The sequence below is a fragment of the Primulina eburnea genome, chromosome 9 (genome assembly GCF_022965805.1).
Source record: "Primulina eburnea isolate SZY01 chromosome 9, ASM2296580v1, whole genome shotgun sequence".
NCBI lineage: Eukaryota > Viridiplantae > Streptophyta > Magnoliopsida > Lamiales > Gesneriaceae > Primulina > Primulina eburnea.
This window is the reverse complement of record NC_133109.1, coordinates 34,193,757-34,213,312: the sequence shown is the minus strand read 5'-3', so window position 1 is coordinate 34,213,312 and position 19,556 is coordinate 34,193,757. Positions and strand designations below refer to the sequence as shown.

Genomic DNA, 19,556 nt, shown 5'->3' with positions numbered 1-19,556 from the left:
AGATCCATGAAGAAATTTCAGATTACTCATTGTTGTAGCCCAGCCCACTGTGAACTATCTCAAGCCTGCAGTCCAATATAAGCCCAATAAGGTAACTCCTAAGAGAAGTCCAGCCCACCATTGACCCTTTTAGTTCCAGAGAGAAAATACTAAAATACAATTCACACAAGGCAAAAGCGATTCTTTTCATTGGAGATTCTATTCTAAAACCCAAGTATAATGGCGAGCGGTGGAACCAGCGGAGGGGCGGCGGATGATGCAGCAGAGGAGCTCGGAAAAACCCCAAATAATAAAGGGGAGAGGATACTCGCCCCGACCCGACGCCCTGACGGAACCCTCCGAAAACCAGTTCGGATTCGGGCCGGCTATGTACCCCAGGATGAAGTCGCAATATATCAGTCCAAAGGCTTACTTGTGTGTGCACGAATAATTTTAATCTGGTTTTCTATTTACTTGTTCGAGTGTTTCTAGAGCTTTAACGTAGCTGATTTGTGGTGGGTGGCAGTGGAGGAAGGAGATGGAGGCGGTACAGGAGGTGGTGCCGCCGGGATATGATCCCGCGGCGGCGGAAGTGAAATCCAAGTCGAAATCGGCCAAGAGGAATGAGAGAAAGAAAGAAAAACGTCAGAAGGTTGATGAATTAATTATTCTTGTTCCCTTTTTTTCATTTTGATTTCCTGTACTCCCATTTGTTTTTCATTTTCTTTTGCTGGGAGAATCTTTCTTCTTATTCTGCTCGTGTTTTGTGTTTTCAGAAAAATAGTCCCTTTTTGTAAATTTTTTATTATTTTTCGCTTCTGTATTGACTACTAGTTGAACTGCTGTTCTTATGTGTACTTTTTCAAGAACACAAGTCTCAGATTCAACTATGCATTTAATTAAGTTTTTAGGTTTGACTTTGTAAGAGTTAAATGACAGTTATCCAGTTCAAGGCATTTATTGCGAAAGTGTAAAAGAAAAGTGATGTGATCGAGAAAATAAGCTGCCTTTTGACATTTTTATGGGTGTTTGCCAAATCTTTGACTTTAAGCTTGCATTTTGACAGATCCTAACGAACCCATAAAGCAACATCTTGGCGAGAATATAAGCTTGCATTTTGACAGATCCTAATATGAGCAGTTCCTAGGAAATTCTGTCTATTATTATCATAGTGAAATCAGACATCGAAATGAGTCACCCTTCAACTTGATTAGGAAAGTGCTGACATGATTAATCATTTCTTTGCAAATAGTTTGGCAGCTCGGAGTGGATGTGTCTGTCTGTTATTTACAACATAGTTGATATTCAAATGAGAATGAGACTCCACGCTTTCTTTCGAATGTGAATGACCTGATCCGAGGTTAAATTGTAGTGTTTCTCCTGCTTTAATTACCCTGAACTTAAAGAACGTGATGGCAGGCTGCTCTGGACAAGGCTGATGTTTCGGAGAAAAATGACGACCTTCCTGCTGATGGTTCCAATCACCTGCCAGAGAAGGTGGAGCCAATTGCCTCCATGATGGATGGGCTAACCCTTTCTGGAAACACTTATTTGGTTACAACACCTTCAAATCCAAACGAGTCTTCTACTCCAGAGGATCAAATTCAATATATCGATAAAAAGATTCGAGCACTGAAAAAGAAGGTAAATGCTTCTATCCTTAAAGTAAGCATTTATTTATTTATTTATCTAGTTTTTATTCATAAACTTAAATGATCCAGTACTCACAAACAGGTTCCAGTATCGGTTATTATTATTCTACCTCTTATTCAGATTTCAGCCTGACTTGTAATCTTATTTCCAATTTCTCTGTAGATTCGGCTGACTGAAGCTCAGCAGCAGAAAACTACAGAAAAGGATATGAAACCAGAACAACTGGAGAAAATAGCCAAATTAGAAGATTGGCACGATGAGTTGAAGCTTTTGGAAGAAACGAACGCCGAGCTAACCGCATCCATGTCATGAAGCTAAGGCGGACCGTTGGTCTATTCCAATGTAAGCTCTGCAATAATAGAAATACATCATCCGATTTAGCATAACTTGTGCCTTGCCTTCCACCTGTTTCTAATTAAGTCAATATTCTCACACACATTGTTGTTTCCCTTGAATACTCATGGGAGTAAAAAACTGATTGTAAATTTAGAAATGGCGCTGCATCAATAATCGGCCCAATTGTTTTTAGATAATCAGAAGCTATTAAACATCAATTTAGTCTAAAGGTTCTCATCTCTAATTGATAGATTTTGATTACACAATGGTTTGGAAGAAGATCAAAAATTTGTGGAAGAAGATTATGGATGATTGAATTGAATTGGAAAATTAATTTTCTAAATCTTATCATATGATTTATGATCTAATATTGTTAAAAAAAATTACAATATAAGTTATTTCAATTATTTGAAGTTGTTTCACAAATTAATTGTTTAACCTCAACATGGTATTGCGTTAGAGATGGGATATATGTCACGGTCACTCAATTCAATAATGTTCAAATGACATCAAAAGTGGTTCAAGCAAATGAAACATATTTCTGCCAGTAGTACAACGTTGCAGTCTATTTACATGAAACTTTCCACATCACATCAAAAATTTACTTTTGCATTCCATTAGTGAAAACTCTCAAAACTCCATAAACATCATACATCATCTATAACTACTCCATAAAAAATTCCAATACAACAAAACTCATCCATCTAAAAAAATCGAGTACTTCTCAGAACTTTGGCATGCAGCAGGTACCACATTTTTTAAGCACGAAACATAAAGCCAGCTATGTATCACCTCAAGTGATGGCTTCCATCTTGGGCAAGACCTTTTTCTATATCAGTCGAGGAATCCTAGGACGATTCAATATCAGAATCTTCCAAACCCTCTTTATAAACTTCAAAATCCTCTGAGCTCCATCGACATACCAAGTAGAGTTTGAAAGTAGCCATTTTAATGCCCAAGAGACGCTGCAAGACAAGTGAGATATACCACCAGTCGTGTTACACAACTCCACGAGCCAAGCCACAAACTATAACTGCAATATTTCACCCAATTGGATGAGGAAGGCATTTTCGTGGCAAATTGTATAACAAATTCAAAAAAGGATTTCATATAATGACATCATTGTATTAATATGATCATAGTTGCTGTTGGAGCAATCATATGCAAAGGGTCAGGGTATGATTTACTGTAGCATCTTTATAAGAAAATCAAGAAAAAGCAAAGGATTTCGGGTAAACCAGTATCCGAGATGACTCAGGTGATATTGGTTTTCCTTCTTCACATATCATGAAGTCTGATACAATCTCTACCACACCTGCCACGATAAAATTTAAACAAGTAAGCCTACGCCTATATAGGAGTATAAAGTATTTGAACAAGAGTTCGACAGAAATAAACACAAAGCAGACCTTTATTTAACCGCACAGGCATCCCCAGCTTGCGCAAGAATGGCTCCATCTCATGAATGAACTGTTCGAGAGGACCTTCTTTAAGCTCCACCTGAAAAAATGAAATAAAAATGAGAAACATTTATAATTATGTACAGCATTTTATGCACAATTTTTTTCAAATACAATAATTGTAAAGATATTTGCTTCATGCGGCACAACACAACACATTCTTCATTTTCCTCATTTTTTTGGGTCATGTGGCATCAATCAAAAGAAAGCTAGCTACTAGCATTATTTGTATTTGTAGAATGGACAAACATATTTCATGGAAATTTTTCGATCCTCAAAGGTGTGCATAAATAGAAGTACCACTTTCAAAGACAAGAAAAAACAATTTAAGGGAATTTGCAGACAGCAGTCAGCATGACCTGTAAAAAACATAATATTAATTGCGTAAAACATTCTACTTACCTTTTCTGTTGCCACACTTCCAGTCCTCGCGAAGTCATAATCTTCGTATTCTTCAAATATTCTGAAAAAAAGGGAGAAGGTTAATCATATGTTGAAAGCTACAATTCAAATAAAATTTAAGAATCAAATTGTATGACTGGATACACATCACAAAAGTTGGCATCTTGAGAAGGTTAATCATATGTTAAGGTGTAACTAATTCTCAATTAGAAAGCTACAATTCAAATAAAACTTAAGCACCAAATTGTATAACTGGATACACATGGCATCTTGAGAAGGTTAATCATATGTTAAGGTGTAACTGCTTCTCAACTAGAAAGCTACAATTCAAATAAAACTTAAGCACCAAATTGTATAACTGGATACACATCACAAAAATCGGCATCTATCATGAACAAGTCGGTAAACCTTGAGGATACACTAACATTATGTGATCATAGAAACGTGTATTTTTTAAAAAATTTAGAGAATCACATACTAGAATTTTTTTAAAAAAAGTGACAATCAAATATTGATTCAAGCTATAACTCGCACAACACGATATTACCCTACATCCCAGATCTCCACAGCTTCTTTTACGAAAAAAAGAATATAATTCATATTTGCCAATTTTCAGGTTCAATAACAATGTGCAGAATCATCTAAAAAAATGTTGGAAGTAAAATAAAAAATACAAATAATGTTTTTCTAATGAGTAAAACATTCTGCAGTCAACTTCATGAAATACAGTTTGAGAGCATACCTTTGGACTTCTTCTTTCGGCAAACTAGTTAAAAGAATCCCAGAATCGCCACGAAGAAGCTGATTAATAGGATAAATGATGAGAAAAGTAATGACGATAAGGAATTACAAATCACTAAGAGTAGGATATAAATTATCACAAGTATACGTGCAAAGAGATAGAAAATTAGCATGTTATACAGAAGTGGCAAAATACATAACAGGAAGCACAAAGAAAGGATCGTGCTACCTTAGAAATCTTGTGAAGGCGAGGTTTAATTTCATCTGAAATAGATCTACCCAAAGCAACTTGCATAACTTTGTTTGATCCTAGGAAAAATCTGGGACAAAGTCAAAAAACCCATATTCATATAAAGCCCAAAAACACAAGTTGTAACAGAAAAGAATCCTGATCAAAGGGTATATCCGCCTGTCAGGGTCAGTACATCAATTCTAAGGGACAATCGAGGGGTGATCATGAAACCATCATCAATCAGAAGTAAAGGGTAGGTAGAATGCAGGGATATAAAACCTAACAGAGGTTTCAAAAGAATTTAAAGCCAATAATAAATAAGAACTAAACGGAGGCCAAAACAAATGACATCATTCGCGAAATGACAGGTTATCAGACTAGCTAGCTTTCGATGGAGCTTTTCATTTTTCCTACTCAAGTTTAACCAAACCACCACCAAAATTTTGAAGCCGGAGAGTGCAGTCTAGGGGCTATAAAACAAGAACATCCAGGCAGAATCTCATGAAATTTAATCTAGAGGACATACAAATTTCTGAAAAACAGGAAGGTAGTCTTCGATAAGCTAAATACTGGAATACTGACAACTACAATAAATCCCTGCATAAATCAGCTACACAATGACTCAGTAGCGGAAGCAATAAATTACATCTAAAATATCTGTTCTCACTGACCAAAAATATGTGCAAAATTCAAGTATAGAAAATAACTTTAGTTTTATGATTATACAACGGGAAGTTCCAGCAATTCATTCTTAGAACGAAATTCAACATATTCATCTATCCCATAGGACCACAAAAGTCACGGGAAAAAACAAAATTTAACCTGCTCGAAGACTTGAGCCGTTCTCTGAAATCCTTGAACTTGATATTCCTCATATTATCGAAAGTGAAAACGTACACCGAATCGAACTTCTCGATTGCTTCTCGTATCGAATTCACTACATTTTCTTTCTGCATTCTCCCCTTCTTCTTCGTCTTTGACAATGTCACTGCACAATTAATCTTTAGAAATTAAAGAAAAATCATCCGTAAACCACATTTTTCTTCGAAAAACGTCCTTCAAACCTTCGAATCATGACATCGGTAAGAAATCTCAGTAAGAAAACATGGTTTGAAAAAACGACAAACCTGCCCTATTGCGCTTCGATTTCGGCATCTTCTGAGGAGCCCTAGACAGCGAGAGAGACGAGCAGCAAAGGGAGATGTTTGTTACTTCAAACCCAACTTCATTTAATTTGCCCATGCAAATTGGGCCTCAGAAGTAATTTATGGGCCAGGCAATTGTTTAGCTCCCCGAACGGCCCATATTTTGTTGATAGGGCCCCTTTTACCCACTATATAACAAATTAATAGCCAGAATTTTAAATACAAACTTTGAATGAAATTGTTGATTAAAATTAATTCACTCACTCTCATGAAAAAGCTTAGTCAGGTGAAAAGAAGTCAAGTGCAAAAAGTTGAAAGAATTGAATAAATTCTAGAAAACCATGAGGGCAAGGATAGGGAGTCAACAATGTACATCTGAGACCATATCCAAATCTAGCTACCTATTACAAAAACATCTCAAATAATTACAATTTCACTCAAAATGTTTTGCAACACCCCAATCCAAGCAAAACTATCACAACAAGCTACAAATGATCAAACAAACACAAGAAGAAAATAAAAAAATAAATATACACGAAGAGTTGTCTCTTCTTCACTAATCTTCTGCCACAACTGTATTCCACACCCCATTCCATTTAAATTTGTTTTGATGATGTTTGAATCATCCTGATATATGAAGAGAGGACAAATAGTAATCCTCGATCCTTACAAACATCATGCAGGTAACAAAGAAGGCCTCGTTCCTGGTGGTGCACTGAGAGCATCATCATGATCAATACTAGTAACAAAGAAGGCCTCGTTCCTGGTGGTGCACTGAGAGCATCATCATGATCAATACTAGTTTCAGGTCGGATACTTGGGGGGTTTTCTGGAAAAAAACGGAAAGGAGTCGTCATGAAGTAAAATGCACAATCTGAACTACATGGAACTTGCTCCTAAGAAATTCAAGAGAAATAGTCGCAGAAAAAGTGTAAAAAGGTTCGATCTTGATCTTCTGAAGCAATGTACACATACCCAGAGGTGGCTGTAATATTTACCTTGTTTCTTCAAGTTCCGAGTGGCAGGCCAATAAAATGTGGAGATACAGGACTGAGAAAAGTTGGAGATTGCTTCTTGACAAATGGATGCTCGAACAGCTGAGCTGCAGTGGGTCGATCATCTGGGTTAACTTGCAAGCATTTGAGGATAAAATCTTGAGCATCTCTTGATAAGTTACTAGGTAGAGGGGGAAGTTCTCCCCTGCCAATCCTAAACAATGCCTGCATCTGCAACCAAAAGAACACTTATTTCAAACCAATCAAAACTTTATAACTCATGATACTAGTTCAAATGAACATTATGGAGTGAAAGTCGACAAAAGAAATAAACAAAGAAAGGGAATATCAAGGATAAGTTCCTAAAGCGATGCTATTACCTTCAAATGTGAAATTGACAAACCAGCCTGTACCTTTAAAACAATGTTTTTTCGTTGTTTTAGTGAAGAGCATTTAGGATATTTATGATTGCCAAATATTATTGTAATTAGTTTCCGGAGTCAGATCTGGCAAGACTGAGCCTTAAGAAGCTAGTTTCATGTTTCATTGATATTCAGGCGATATCATCAGGCTTATAAATAGATCAAGCTTTTTATAGGGACTGACTGATGAAGCCCTACACAATTGAAGTTTCAAGGTGATTATGTGTTGGAATACTTCAATGAGTATGACGTAATCCAGATCTGGAAACAATTACAAAGTAGTCAATTCACTTGTATCTTTAAAGTTCATTCCTTGTCACATTTCTTATCACCGATCATGCTTTTTTTCTTTAAACATCTCAACTGGAGTTAAATTCAATATTTGCACTTCAGATGTGCATGATCAATGACAGCCTCCTGCCAGGAGACAACAGTAAAAGATTGTAATGCATCTGAAAAAAATGAACACTGACACAGTTGATTACGGTAAAAGTCATTATCACAACTTTGAATCAAGATATCAGAAACAAACAAGGAAAACAGATATGCAAATGCTGGTATAATTTCTAATTACTTCCATTACGAGAAGGGGCAGAAATGCACTGTAGTTTTGTAAGGATGAAGATGCCAATAACGAGATACTTAGAAAATTTAAAACTCACTCTTGTGCTATAGTACATCTAAGAGATGGTACAAACCACATCCCTTCTTGGAACCATAGAATTTTATTGGGCCAGATTTGTTGGTGTCATGGACTGATCACTAAGCTTCATTCACAAACATGGTCTCCTCTTTCGGTGAGTTGCACATAATTAATATAAGCATGATAATTGACTAATTACAACATTCTAAATTTGAAGCTAAAAATTAAAACGCATCATGTTATAGCTTCTTTAAATGCATGTCCATACCCCTTCCAAGTGAGAGTAAGGAATTTGACCAGTTAACATCTCCAACACAGTGCAACCAAGGCTCCATATGTCAGCAGCACGACCATATCCATGGTTCCTTCTGTTCACGACCTGACATGACATCAAGTTTCAATTTTTCTACTCATGGAAATTTTATGTTTTACACTGTGCATATGAAATGCATATCAAGAAGGAGAAACTCTCTCCTCCTTTCCATTGAAGCAGTTTTTCCAAGAGATGAGTAGTCTAAGCTGGGGTGGACGTATAAAGCTCTTCTATGACTAGAACTACTTAATCTTACTTACAATCTGTACTCTAAGATTAACGAAGTAAAAAAAGGGTAGATAAACAAGAAGTGCAGTTTGGAGAATAAGGTGAATGTGGAACTGCATGTTTATGAAGGAGTTCATTTTTTCTTTCCTGCGGGAAATAATTTAAAATTTTGATTGATAAAGCAAGTAACGTTTGATGGAGCAACAAAATATACCTCAGGAGCCATCCAATATGGCGTCCCTTTGCAAGATTTGATGTCATTCATTTTGGTTGCCTGGGAGAACACGTAAAGGAACCTTTATGAGTATCTAAAATGAAACAGAGAAGGGGTGATCATCATTTATACCCAAGAAACTAACCTTTGCCAATCCAAAGTCTGCCAATTTCACAAAACCACTCACATCCACCAATATATTGGCACATTTTATATCCCTTGAAAAGGAAAGGAAACAGAGTTCAATAAGCAAAAAATAGAGAACAATCTCTCAGAAGTCTTAATATTTCACAATATACACCACTTGACTATAATCTGAATCATTGCAAAAATCTGTAAATACGCGAATAATTATTAATTTTTCCAAACATTCAAAGATGGGGGAGACAAGAAAGAAAAGACAATAAATAATTTCCCAATTCAACAAAAATTTCAAGAGGTTTTAAAAGAACATTCACATGCATTGGCAAGAAAATTAAGTCACTAGATTTAAAAAGGTGGAGAGAAAAATCGTGCCCATAGGATGAAAAAAGTAAAAGAAGAAACCATATCCACTATACCCTAAAGAAAAAGATTATTGGTTTCACCTGTGGACCACATTTCGACAATGAAGATAATTCAACCCACTCAAAATCTGCCTCGTGTATGCAGAGACTTGGGAGTCTCGTAACCGATACTTTTGGTATAGTTTTGCAAGTGAACCTTTGGTTACAAGCTCAAGAAAGATATATAATTTTGCGTCATCCTGAAAAAAATATTGTGTTACAACCAAAATGGAAACCCTGGAACCACCAATACTAGTAAGTAAGATACTAGATGCTTATGAATAAAAATGTCCCCATTTAAAGAGAAGACATGCCTTGTCAGTACCAAGGTATCGAACAATGTTCTCGTGTTGAAATTGACTTAGAAGAGATATCTCCTGTAAAATAAACATAGCATAACGTCTCATTCAAATAGTTTACATTATTAGCAAATTTGGTGCATTTAGGCACATGTCCAGTTTTTTAAACACCAGAACATCACAAATTAATGAATTATTCTCACCTGTTCGAGTTGATAAAGGCTTTGCTGGCCTTGGCTACCGTTGTCTAGTAAAGACACCTCTTTCACAGCAAAAAAGACTCCATCACTGCAGTGATGGAGAAAAGGAATCGTAAGGAACTGACAGAAATTACACCGACATGCTTTTTTGTTTATCCAAGCTTACAAAGGGGTTATTTTGTTTTCAATGTAAGCGTCCCTCCAATAACATGCAACAACAAGACACACATTCATGGGATCTGCTGAACTTTCTTAGATAAAAAGAGAAATGATAAGACTGGGCCAAATTTAGTCAACAGAGTTAAGCTCATGTTCAGGGTTCTTGAGTTTTCGATACTTCTCATATCAAATTGCTAGCATGACGAGTTAAACTCATATTCCTCTTTCACAGCATTATTGATCTAATTAAAGGCTTGATACAAAAGTCCCCAACAAATTCTGTGTTTGGTGAGGTGCCAACACCTCTATCACAAAATTATACACATCTCTCTCACAAGTTTCTCACGCTTATAGATTTCTGTCCATATGCATTTTACTAGTGCTTTGAAGAAATTCTTCACACATCCTAAATTGACATGCTATTCTTAGATCTTAAACCATAATGTAACTGGTAGAGCAGCAATCAAAGTAATATTGATTCAATAGAATACTGCAGAACAATAAGCCCGTGTCATAAAAACACTTACTCGGTAAACCCTTCATACACTGTTCCAAATGATCCACTTCCGAGGAAATCACCCTTCTGCCAAGACGTAATATTGCACCTGAATGAACCATTAGGCGAGACAGTATAATCATTTACCCTGGTCAAGCCAACAGGTTTGCCATCATCATCATCATCATCATCATCATCATCATTTGATGAATCTGAACACAGCACCGCACTAGCTCCAATATCTCTTTTCACAACCACCACGCTCTCATCTTTCAGCACATGGATATTTATCCTTTCAACTCCCTCGTTTTCTTCAAGTTCATCAACCGAATGGTTAAACACTTCTCGCCCTGAACCACATCCCAGATCATCTTGAGGACCAAATGATCTAACCATATCCCAACTAGAGCTCATATTGTCCACAACAGTTCTTGTCAACACCGGCGGAGGAGCCAGTTTTGGTGGTCTAATGCCTTTAATCCCCGAACCACCATTAAGCACCACCTTACCACTTCTCACTCCGTTTTCACAAACTTCATCCACCTTAAATTCACAATTACTCAAATTCGACCCAAACCCATTCTTGAATCCACCACCACTACTAACCCCAACCCCAACCCCAACCCCAACCCTAACCCTAGATCCAAAACCCTTCTCCAACTCATCAACATCCTGCACACCACCAAGCCTCAGAGTCCTCACATTACCGGACGGCGATAGACTCTTCCGAGCCTCCCACGCTGACAAGGGGATGGAAAAATCATCGAGACCTACGCCAAGGCGCTGAAAAATCTGATCTACCTCTCCCTCATTTCCTTCAACGCGGAAGCTGGTCTGATCGGAGATCGGCGTAACGTCAAGCGATCTGGACTTGTAAACAGATCGATCTTCTGATGAAATCGTAGAATAGGAGCTCGAACCCGCGTCGTAGTCTATATTCTTCACGGCGTTCCGGCGTTCAAGCCTTCGGGGCCGCGGCTTCTGCTTGGAGTTGGTCATCGTTCCTTCATACTCTCAGTCCTCCTCCTTCTCTCTCTATACACACAGTCCGCAATATCCGGTGTACGTATAGGTTAACGTATGTGCGTGAAAATATCGGCGGAGACAGCTGAATTTCGTTGACAGCTTTTGAGCTCTGTCACGGTGACGAACTTTCCGTACTTTGTTTCTTTTCTTTAGTTTAAGTGGCTGGCGTCTGTAGTAAAATTTGACCTTTGACTTTAAAAAAGGGTAAATATGGAGAAAATTGCAGGAGTTGCCACGTGGCGATAAGGTAGGATGGAAAGGCCAAATAGATGTGGTATGAGTTTTTAATGCATTCGGCAGTTTTTTGAGTTTAATTTAAATTCAATTATGTTTACAAATTTTATTCTTTATTTGTAATATCATAAAAAATAATACTTTAATAAAACATAGACAAACATTGTCACAAGTGACGTCTATTAAATTTAGATCTAACTTTTTTTGCATATGACCATCGATTCAAGTGACGTCTATTAAATTTACAAAAATTTCATTTCATCTGTGCTCAAATAGATGCGATCATTATCATATCTACTTTATATATAAATTTTTATATTGAATTACAAGCTAATGTGGTTTTCATTTTTACAGGCTGGAAAATTGATTGGGCCGAAAATGATGTGATCTTAAGTATGGGTAGATTGGGCCTGGTGCCATTAGTTTCAACAAAGTAATAAATGGATTGAAGAATTGGGCCAACAAGTAATGTAGATCCAGATCATGGACAAAACTGTTTTGCTTCTCACATTTATTTTCCTTGAAAATCTCATGGAAATCACAAGGTTTGGATTATCCTTATATACGACCTTATATGCTTAACATGACTAAAAAAACCGTGATTTAGAACAAAGAAAAGAGTAAGTTTTTTTTTGAGATGGTCACAAACATAGTTAGTATGAAAGGTGATATGCTTGAGTAGGTCTCTTATGAGACAGTCTCACGAATCTTTATATGTGAGACGAGTCAATCCTATCGATATTCATAATAAAAAGTAATACTCTTAGCATAAGAAGTAATAATTTTTCATGGATAACCCAAATAAGATATCTGTCTCACAAAATACGACTCGTGTGATCGTCTCATATAAGTTTTTGTTAATATGTTTTACATAAAAAAATAACATTTTTCGTAGGTCGGATTGTATAAGAGATTTATTTTACGAAATTGACATATAAGACAATATCACAAGAGTTTTTGTATAAAGAAAAAAACAAAGTTATATCATGTAAGCATCAGAAGGCTAAACTTACAATTTTCTTGAGAATTTTGATAATAATTATATATATTATATTATAAGTTTTAAAAAAATATTTTATCTCCATAAAAGGGGATGACTAGTTACTATTAGATTTCCCTCTAGGTGAGCAAATTGGCTTAAATAAATTGTCTAGGATTGAATTTTGGTGGCCAAATGAGGACTGATTAGCGGCGGTCATATGTTACGGCCTACGCCTAACATAGGGTATTAATAGTTCTTTACTCATGGGATAATCTACCTCTAAGATATAATTTAAAAACAAGCATTTATATAAAAGCCAATATTATTTAAATTAAGTCGGATCGATAGTAATCTACTTGAAATTCATTTTCAGAAAGAATAATTTTTTTTAATATTAATTAGTGTATCGAAGTATTGAAAAAACAAAAAAAACTAGGTTTATGTTTCCTCTACAAATTAGATTTATTTATCTCGACGATTTAGTATTGAAGCGTGATAATTGTCTCTGCTAAGATAGAAATCGAAATGTGGAGCTCAAAGCTGTTGCACAGTTTAAAATATCAGAAATGATTAGTTATTACTAACTGCAAGTTTTGATAAATTGACAAATGTTCGGTTCTGTATTAATTCTTTAATTCTACAATGAAGATGCCATTATTGTTGTAACGAGAAGGATAAATTTCTTATTAATTATTCATAGACATTGGAGTCACCAAGTTTATGAGTTAGGATGTTAAATTAATTTCGGGTCAATCCATAGTGTTGATCGACTATTCTTGATATTTTTCAATTGTCCAAATCTACAAGCGTCGATTATTGCTTGCTTCAATGGTAGATCATTAGTACGATGGACGAAGTATTAAAATTAATAAGTTGTGTGTTTAAATAATTATCTAAAATTATTAATATAATGAATATATTTAATTATTATATAATTTTTTTTTATATCATTTGAGATCTATCATCTACAAACAATGATAATAATCTTGCGATCAGTTTCATTTATTTATCATTGCATTCGATATATTAATTTAGTAGAACTATATTAAAAATGATAAATTCTTCGTTTATAAAAATTTTAAAGGATAAATAAATAATTATTTTTTAAAAAAAATCATATATTAAATGAAAATTTGATTAAGAAAGTTAATTATTTTTTGAACATTTTAAAAAATATGTATACTAAATATCTAATTAAATAATAATAATAATAATAATAATATATAGACATTCAATATACAAACAATTCACGATGAAATTTTTTACTAAAAAGTTGAAAAACGTAATATTATATAAAACTTTATAATTTATTTAATATTTTAGAAAGTATGGAAAAATCAATTTATAAAAGTAACACAAAACTCAAAACGGCTGTAATTGAAATCAAATGAAATGATACAAAAATGCAAACTATAATATTCCATTTTTTAAAAAAATTATATCTATTTTAGTCTAATTATAAAATATATTATATAAAAGACAATTTCGACCGGAGTAGTTTTGCAAACAGATATTCAATTTGAAAATAAAAATAGTTAATCTAATTCCTGATGATTAAAATACCAATACTTAGATAAGTGAAAAAATAAAGTTGTCTTTTGATTGGAGCAATATTCGAAGAATATAATGAAATTTAAATTCTTATAATATAATATAATTTTTACATTTTGCAAGTGTTGTCTAAAAAAATTAATAAAATTCATTACAAGGGTTTTGTTATGTTTTAATTTTTTTCCGTAAGATAATTTTTTTTTTGGTTTTTGTAATAATCAAAACGTGAATTAATTAAGGAAATTAAAGACGGGATACTTGGGCTTACGTGTATATATAATATAATAATAATGAATATTTAATTAATTAATTATTGTTTTGTGTGTTTTCTTAATGAATAGCCAAAGTTGAGAGAATTACCTGCGGCGACGTTTGCTCTTCCACAAGTCAACTCTTCACCAAAAAAGTCAGATATTGGATCCATCCAATCAGCTACGGAAGCTTGTCCTTGAAATTTTTTATAGGATGGGATGAGTGAGTCAAACCAAAGCAAGTCCAATTTACCTTGCAATTTTGTTAGCATTTTTCCAGGATTAATTAATTTATATCGTTTTCTTATAATAAGAAATCGAGTGTGAAAGGAATATTTTATTCTTAATTAATCTTTGTATTTTATTTAATTTGAAATATAAGTGTTTTGCATTCCTAGACTCGTTTGACCTAATCTAATTATGTCCGTTTATGATCAACAGTCCCTTTCAGATTGGTTATACGATAAAGAATCGACACTCTCATTTTTTAATATGGGGAAGGATATATGTTATAAGATTAGGTCTCTTGTGAACTATCTTATGTATTTTTACTCGTGAGACGGATCAACTGCTCTCATATTTATAATAAAAAATAATATTTTTTCATGAGTGACCCAAATATAATATCCGTATCACAAAATCGAACAACGAAACTATGAGTTTTGTGATGTTATAATTAGATCTCGAATCCGAGATCTCATCCCACATATAACGCCAAATAAGTTACTAAGTTCTATGAATTGTAACTAATAAAGAAGATATCAAAAAGCAAAGGTTGATGGGAAAAAAAAAATTCTATGAATTGTAGAAATTATTATATTGAATATGGAGAAACATGTAGCTTCCTCTTGTGGTAATTAACCATAAGATCCATACGTATTTTATCAGTTTAAAATTTGTATCCTAGCTTCCTGCATGGTCGATCCAAGATCCATCGAGCTTCGAAGTTCTGTCACTCACTTTATCTTTAGTCAGCTATAAATAGAAACAATAATACTTGCAGACGACTTATAATTGATCAGATATCAATATTGAGATGAAGTCTCGAGTTCGAGATCTTATTATAATAATATCATTCCAAATAAAAAAACTATACATATAGACCAAAAAAGGAGAAAATTATGACTTAAAAAATATGATAAATTTTATTCATAATTTTCAAAATTCCTGAAGAAAATTAAGTAAAGTGAACCGTAAAACACAAATACAATTTGTAAATAATATTTTTTACATCTACCATCCGTTGCTGACCAATGACGTGATTATTAACAAGAAATATGTATTAAAATAATAGGAGGCTAATTAATAATAAGAATAAAATTGATACAAGTTACAACATGGGAGGAAGTGGTGGAAAAATCGAAGAATAAAAAATTAGTAAAGAGATTCACAAAGAGTGGAAACTGGGGAGGAGTGTAGGTCTTCCAGTTGACATTTTCCAGATCTGATCCCAAGCAAGGTTCTTCTTTCAATTTTAAATAATGTATTTTTTAATACCTTAAGTAAAGCTCCATTATACACACACACACACACACACACACAAATATATATATATATATATATATATATATATATATATATATATATATATATATATATATATTAGCTCGAATGTGGAGTAATTGGTTTTATAGAGAAAATACTAAAATAAAATTTTAAAAAATTATATGGGGAAAATTAATGCGTCATAGTGATCAAAAAATAATCCTTGGAACTTGCAACCTTTGTTCCTCAGTAGTTCAGTGGTAGGGCGGTCGTCTGTCCTTCTTAGTAGCGGGGTCGGGAGAAAGAATAAGAAATGCGATTTCATTATATTTCTGACTAGGAACAGACCCTATAACAAGATTTTTTTTTAATATAATAGTAAAGTAATTACAGCATGACACTTCGAATTCGATATAAACAAATTTTATAGTCTTTTTTCCAAAAGATTTGATTATGTATCGAGAGAATAATATGAGATAATTAACATGGATTTCCGATTTTCAATTATCTATCGGAAGTAGAATCTAGCGTCTTTTTCACATATATATATATCTATGAAGTTCGCAAAAATTTGTAAATGATAATATGAATATTACATTTACTCACTATGAATATTATTTTGTCAATAAAAAAATTGCTCTTTTGGTCAATTAAAAGGACTTTTCTTGTCATTTCACAACAACTGTAAAATACTTAATTTAATTAATAAAATTATCCAGGTGTAGTATTAATTAATTATCCAATATAAAGATAAGAAGTAATTAAGAATCGAAAGGTTAAAGTCAAAACTTAGATGCGTCCTTAATTATATCTCTAATTATACTACTATAGTACTGCTGCAGCTGCCTTGTTCGTTTAATTTCAGACGGAGGAATTGACTTTGGTGCCTAAGAAAAACCATTTTTATCTAGCTATAATAAGCGAAAACAGGAGAAATTTTGCAATATATATTTTATTTTTCCGTGTAAATTAATTCAATGGCTAGAGGAGGAGAAGAAGAAAGTGAATCCATGGAGATTGATCTATCCCTCAAGTTATTAGACTCGCAAGAACAGGAAAACCCGGTTACAGAAGTCGACGAATCGAAGCTACAAGAAGCTGGGAATCGATATCTTCAAGAGGGTTCTGATAAGGGTTTTATCACTGATGAGGTAAAATAATTATCGACTTCATGTTTCCTAATACATATGTAGATATATTATTTGATGTCTGAACCTTTTTTCTTCCCTTGTTTTGATTTGGTATTTTAGTTTAATTTGTACAACTCTATACATACATATATGTATATACACACACACAAATTCTACTAATTAATTATCTAGAAATTAAATAATAATCGAAAAGATACGTATATAATTAATATGGAAACTGCGAACTTTCCCCAGCTGTCAAGTTTGCAGAAGCAGATGAAACGCATGAAGGAGGAGAACAAGAAATTGAGCGAAGCTGTGGAGAAAACAATGAAAGATTACCTCGATCTGCAATCCAAATTTGCTATCATACAACAAAATAATCAAGAAAAGGTAATTTAATCCGAACGATTGCGTGAATATAAATAATTAATTTCATTGTTTTACCAGTCGTATATATATGTAGATAATATATTAATAGTTGAACTTTGTACTAAAATCACTTATGTAGGATTCAAATTTGATTCTATCACTCAATGGAAATAACAAGGAAGACCTGAATGAGGATTCGACCAGAAGCCCAAGAATTATTGATATAAAAAGCAATCAATCGGTTTCATCTTCATCAAGAGAAGACGATGCTAAAGAAAGTGACGAATTAGGGTTGTCGCTAAGGATTAAGGTCGATTCTAGCAACATAGGACCGGAGAAGATGTCGAAAGAAAAGAAAATAGAGAAGAAAACGCAGGAGTTAGGACGATGCAAGGACAAGTGCAAAGCAACAACTTGCCTGGAATTATGAGCAATGTCACTTTGCCACCTAACAAAAGAGCTAGGGTTTCCGTAAGAGCAAGATGTGAATCAGCCACAGTGAGTTCAAAGTTCTGATATTTGATTGAACTGAGAATAAGTTGTGTGTGTGTGTGTGTGTGTGTTCTTATATAAGCATCTATTTATGAAATTTTAACCATTTCTTTCCATTTTTTTAATTACACTTTTTTCTTAGCATATTACATCTAAACTTATAGCATGTACTTGGCTCATTTATATAATTTTTGGACATGTTGATCACACTAATTGATTCATTTTATTGAGGTACATAAATTTGGTTGGTTGATTGGTAGAATGTAATTAATTGGTATAAATTTGGTTTGAATTTGTTTAGATGAATGATGGATGTCAATGGAGAAATACGGCCAAACAAATAGCGAAAGGGAATCCTTGCCCTCGAGCATATTATCGTTGCACTGTTGCAGCAGGATGTCCAGTAAGAAAACAAGTACGATGAGAATTTGAACTCGATTTACTTGTCGTTTTTCAACGTATTGACTCCATGCATAATTTTTTTAGAGGTTGCAAATTATATTTCTTGAATATTAATTCTGAATGTGATTCATGTTATTAGGTCCAAAGGTGCTTAGAGGACATGTCGATACTTATCACGACGTACGAAGGAACGCACAATCAACCACTTCTGTAGGCGCAACGGCGATGGCATCAACAACATCTGCGGCAGCTGCTTCTTTCATGTTATTAGATTCGGGTAACCCATTCTCCGACACGGCGTTACTGTCATCGCCCTCAACGGCCAAGCGATTTACCCTTTCTTCCAACCACACAAACCCTCATCTAATGAACCCCTCATCTCCTTATATCCCAAACCTAAGGGCCCTGAACCCTAATTTTCTTGACCCTAACAAGGGCATTGTTCTTGATCTCACAAACAGTGCCAGCTCTTCGAATCCCATGGCACAACTTGGGTATTCTTGGATGCCAAACAAGATATTTTCAATGGGAATACACTCATGAACCAGTACTTTCAGAACCCGAATAAGTTAGCAGAAGAATGGGGTCCCAGATATGTGAAGGTGCTAACAAATCTTTGTTGGCTGAAAATGTGAGTGCGATGCCTCTGATCCTAAGTTTAGGGTTGCTGTTGCAGCAGCCATATCCTCACTCATAACAAAGAAAGCCAAGCAATACCCAGTCCACTCCACCTAATACTTTACTTCATCAAGATGGGGACAAAAGCGACGGGAGCGGCAGTAGTCCTAAGGATAACACTTGGGTTCTTGAATCAAGCAACACCTTATAAAGGAATTTGGAGCATTGGTTTCAAGAAAGATAAATGTAAAAGAGTTTATAATTGCAGATTCATACCACTGGATTTGGGACCAACATTGATCAAATAAGGGCAGCACGCGCAAGCTCGGCGTTAGAATAGGTTTAGTCGATGTAGATTATGTGATATTTATATATTTGCATAATCCATATATACTCAATGGGGAAGCATCATGCACTTCGAGGTGAACATTGAAATTATTTGTTTTTTGGATTTTACTATTTGTTTTTTCCCTGTTATCTGAGGGTTCCATGTGAAGCCTTGACTGTTGTAAAAACTTCAAGAACTCGAAGGATTAAAATGTTTGTTCAAT

General features: G+C 34.4%; 3 protein-coding genes and 1 pseudogene across 5 annotated transcripts; 2 read left to right on the top strand and 2 right to left on the bottom strand.

The window, feature by feature from the left end:
- The first annotated feature begins 145 nt into the window (after nt 1–145).
- On the top strand, nt 146–2,157 carry LOC140840635 (partner of Y14 and mago-like). Its single transcript, XM_073207817.1, has 4 exons — nt 146–414; nt 506–631; nt 1,399–1,623; nt 1,795–2,157. Exons 1-4 carry the CDS (start codon nt 220–222, stop codon nt 1,942–1,944), a joined length of 696 nt encoding a protein of 231 aa, XP_073063918.1. The 5' UTR covers nt 146–219; the 3' UTR covers nt 1,945–2,157.
- Nucleotides 2,158–2,559: 402 nt separating this feature from the next.
- On the bottom strand, nt 2,560–6,206 carry LOC140841974 (uncharacterized). Its single transcript, XM_073209738.1, has 8 exons — nt 5,931–6,206; nt 5,626–5,791; nt 4,801–4,891; nt 4,573–4,631; nt 3,831–3,891; nt 3,378–3,468; nt 3,207–3,283; nt 2,560–2,933 (listed from the first exon to the last, which is right to left on the bottom strand). The coding sequence occupies exons 1-8, from the start codon at nt 6,043–6,045 to the stop codon at nt 2,817–2,819; spliced, it is 777 nt and encodes a 258-aa protein (XP_073065839.1). The 5' UTR covers nt 6,046–6,206; the 3' UTR covers nt 2,560–2,816.
- Nucleotides 6,207–6,306: 100 nt separating this feature from the next.
- On the bottom strand, nt 6,307–11,657 carry LOC140841973 (mitogen-activated protein kinase kinase kinase 1-like). Of its 3 annotated transcripts, XR_012120293.1 has the most exons (10): nt 10,494–11,657; nt 9,811–9,895; nt 9,623–9,685; nt 9,351–9,508; nt 8,909–8,981; nt 8,764–8,823; nt 8,277–8,387; nt 6,947–7,174; nt 6,705–6,777; nt 6,307–6,645 (listed from the first exon to the last, which is right to left on the bottom strand). XR_012120293.1 is itself a non-coding variant. In XM_073209737.1 (9 exons), exons 1-8 carry the CDS (start codon nt 11,459–11,461, stop codon nt 6,956–6,958), a joined length of 1,737 nt encoding a protein of 578 aa, XP_073065838.1. In that variant the 5' UTR covers nt 11,462–11,657; the 3' UTR covers nt 6,640–6,777; nt 6,947–6,955. The 3 variants fall into 3 exon arrangements, 1 of the variants encoding a protein (XP_073065838.1); XM_073209737.1 differs by having other exon boundaries at nt 6,640–6,777; XR_012120294.1 differs by lacking the exons at nt 6,307–6,645; nt 6,705–6,777 and adding an exon at nt 8,028–8,132 and having other exon boundaries at nt 6,976–7,174.
- Nucleotides 11,658–16,796: 5,139 nt separating this feature from the next.
- On the top strand, nt 16,797–19,122 carry LOC140840944 (WRKY transcription factor 72A-like; annotated as a pseudogene).
- Nucleotides 19,123–19,556: the final 434 nt, after the last annotated feature.

Excerpts from the sequence above, each read along its gene's own strand:
- LOC140841974 (XM_073209738.1), bottom strand. The coding sequence starts at position 6,045 with ATGGGCAAATTAAATGAAGTTGGGTTTGAAGTAACAAACATCTCCCTT. Across the intron at positions 4,892-5,625 it reads CGGCTCAAGTCTTCGAGCAG|ATTTTTCCTAGGATCAAACA; the intron begins GTTAAATTTTGT and ends ACTTTGTCCCAG. Across the intron at positions 4,632-4,800 it reads GCCTTCACAAGATTTCTAAG|CTTCTTCGTGGCGATTCTGG; the intron begins GTAGCACGATCC and ends CCTATTAATCAG.
- LOC140841973 (XM_073209737.1), bottom strand. The coding sequence starts at position 11,461 with ATGACCAACTCCAAGCAGAAGCCGCGGCCCCGAAGGCTTGAACGCCGG. Across the intron at positions 8,982-9,350 it reads TGTCGAAATGTGGTCCACAG|GGATATAAAATGTGCCAATA; the intron begins GTGAAACCAATA and ends TTCCTTTTCAAG. Across the intron at positions 7,175-8,276 it reads CTTACTCTCACTTGGAAGGG|ATGCAGGCATTGTTTAGGAT; the intron begins GTATGGACATGC and ends TTTTGGTTGCAG.
- LOC140840635 (XM_073207817.1), top strand. The coding sequence starts at position 220 with ATGGCGAGCGGTGGAACCAGCGGAGGGGCGGCGGATGATGCAGCAGAG. Across the intron at positions 632-1,398 it reads AGAAAGAAAAACGTCAGAAG|GCTGCTCTGGACAAGGCTGA; the intron begins GTTGATGAATTA and ends ACGTGATGGCAG. Across the intron at positions 1,624-1,794 it reads TTCGAGCACTGAAAAAGAAG|ATTCGGCTGACTGAAGCTCA; the intron begins GTAAATGCTTCT and ends ATTTCTCTGTAG.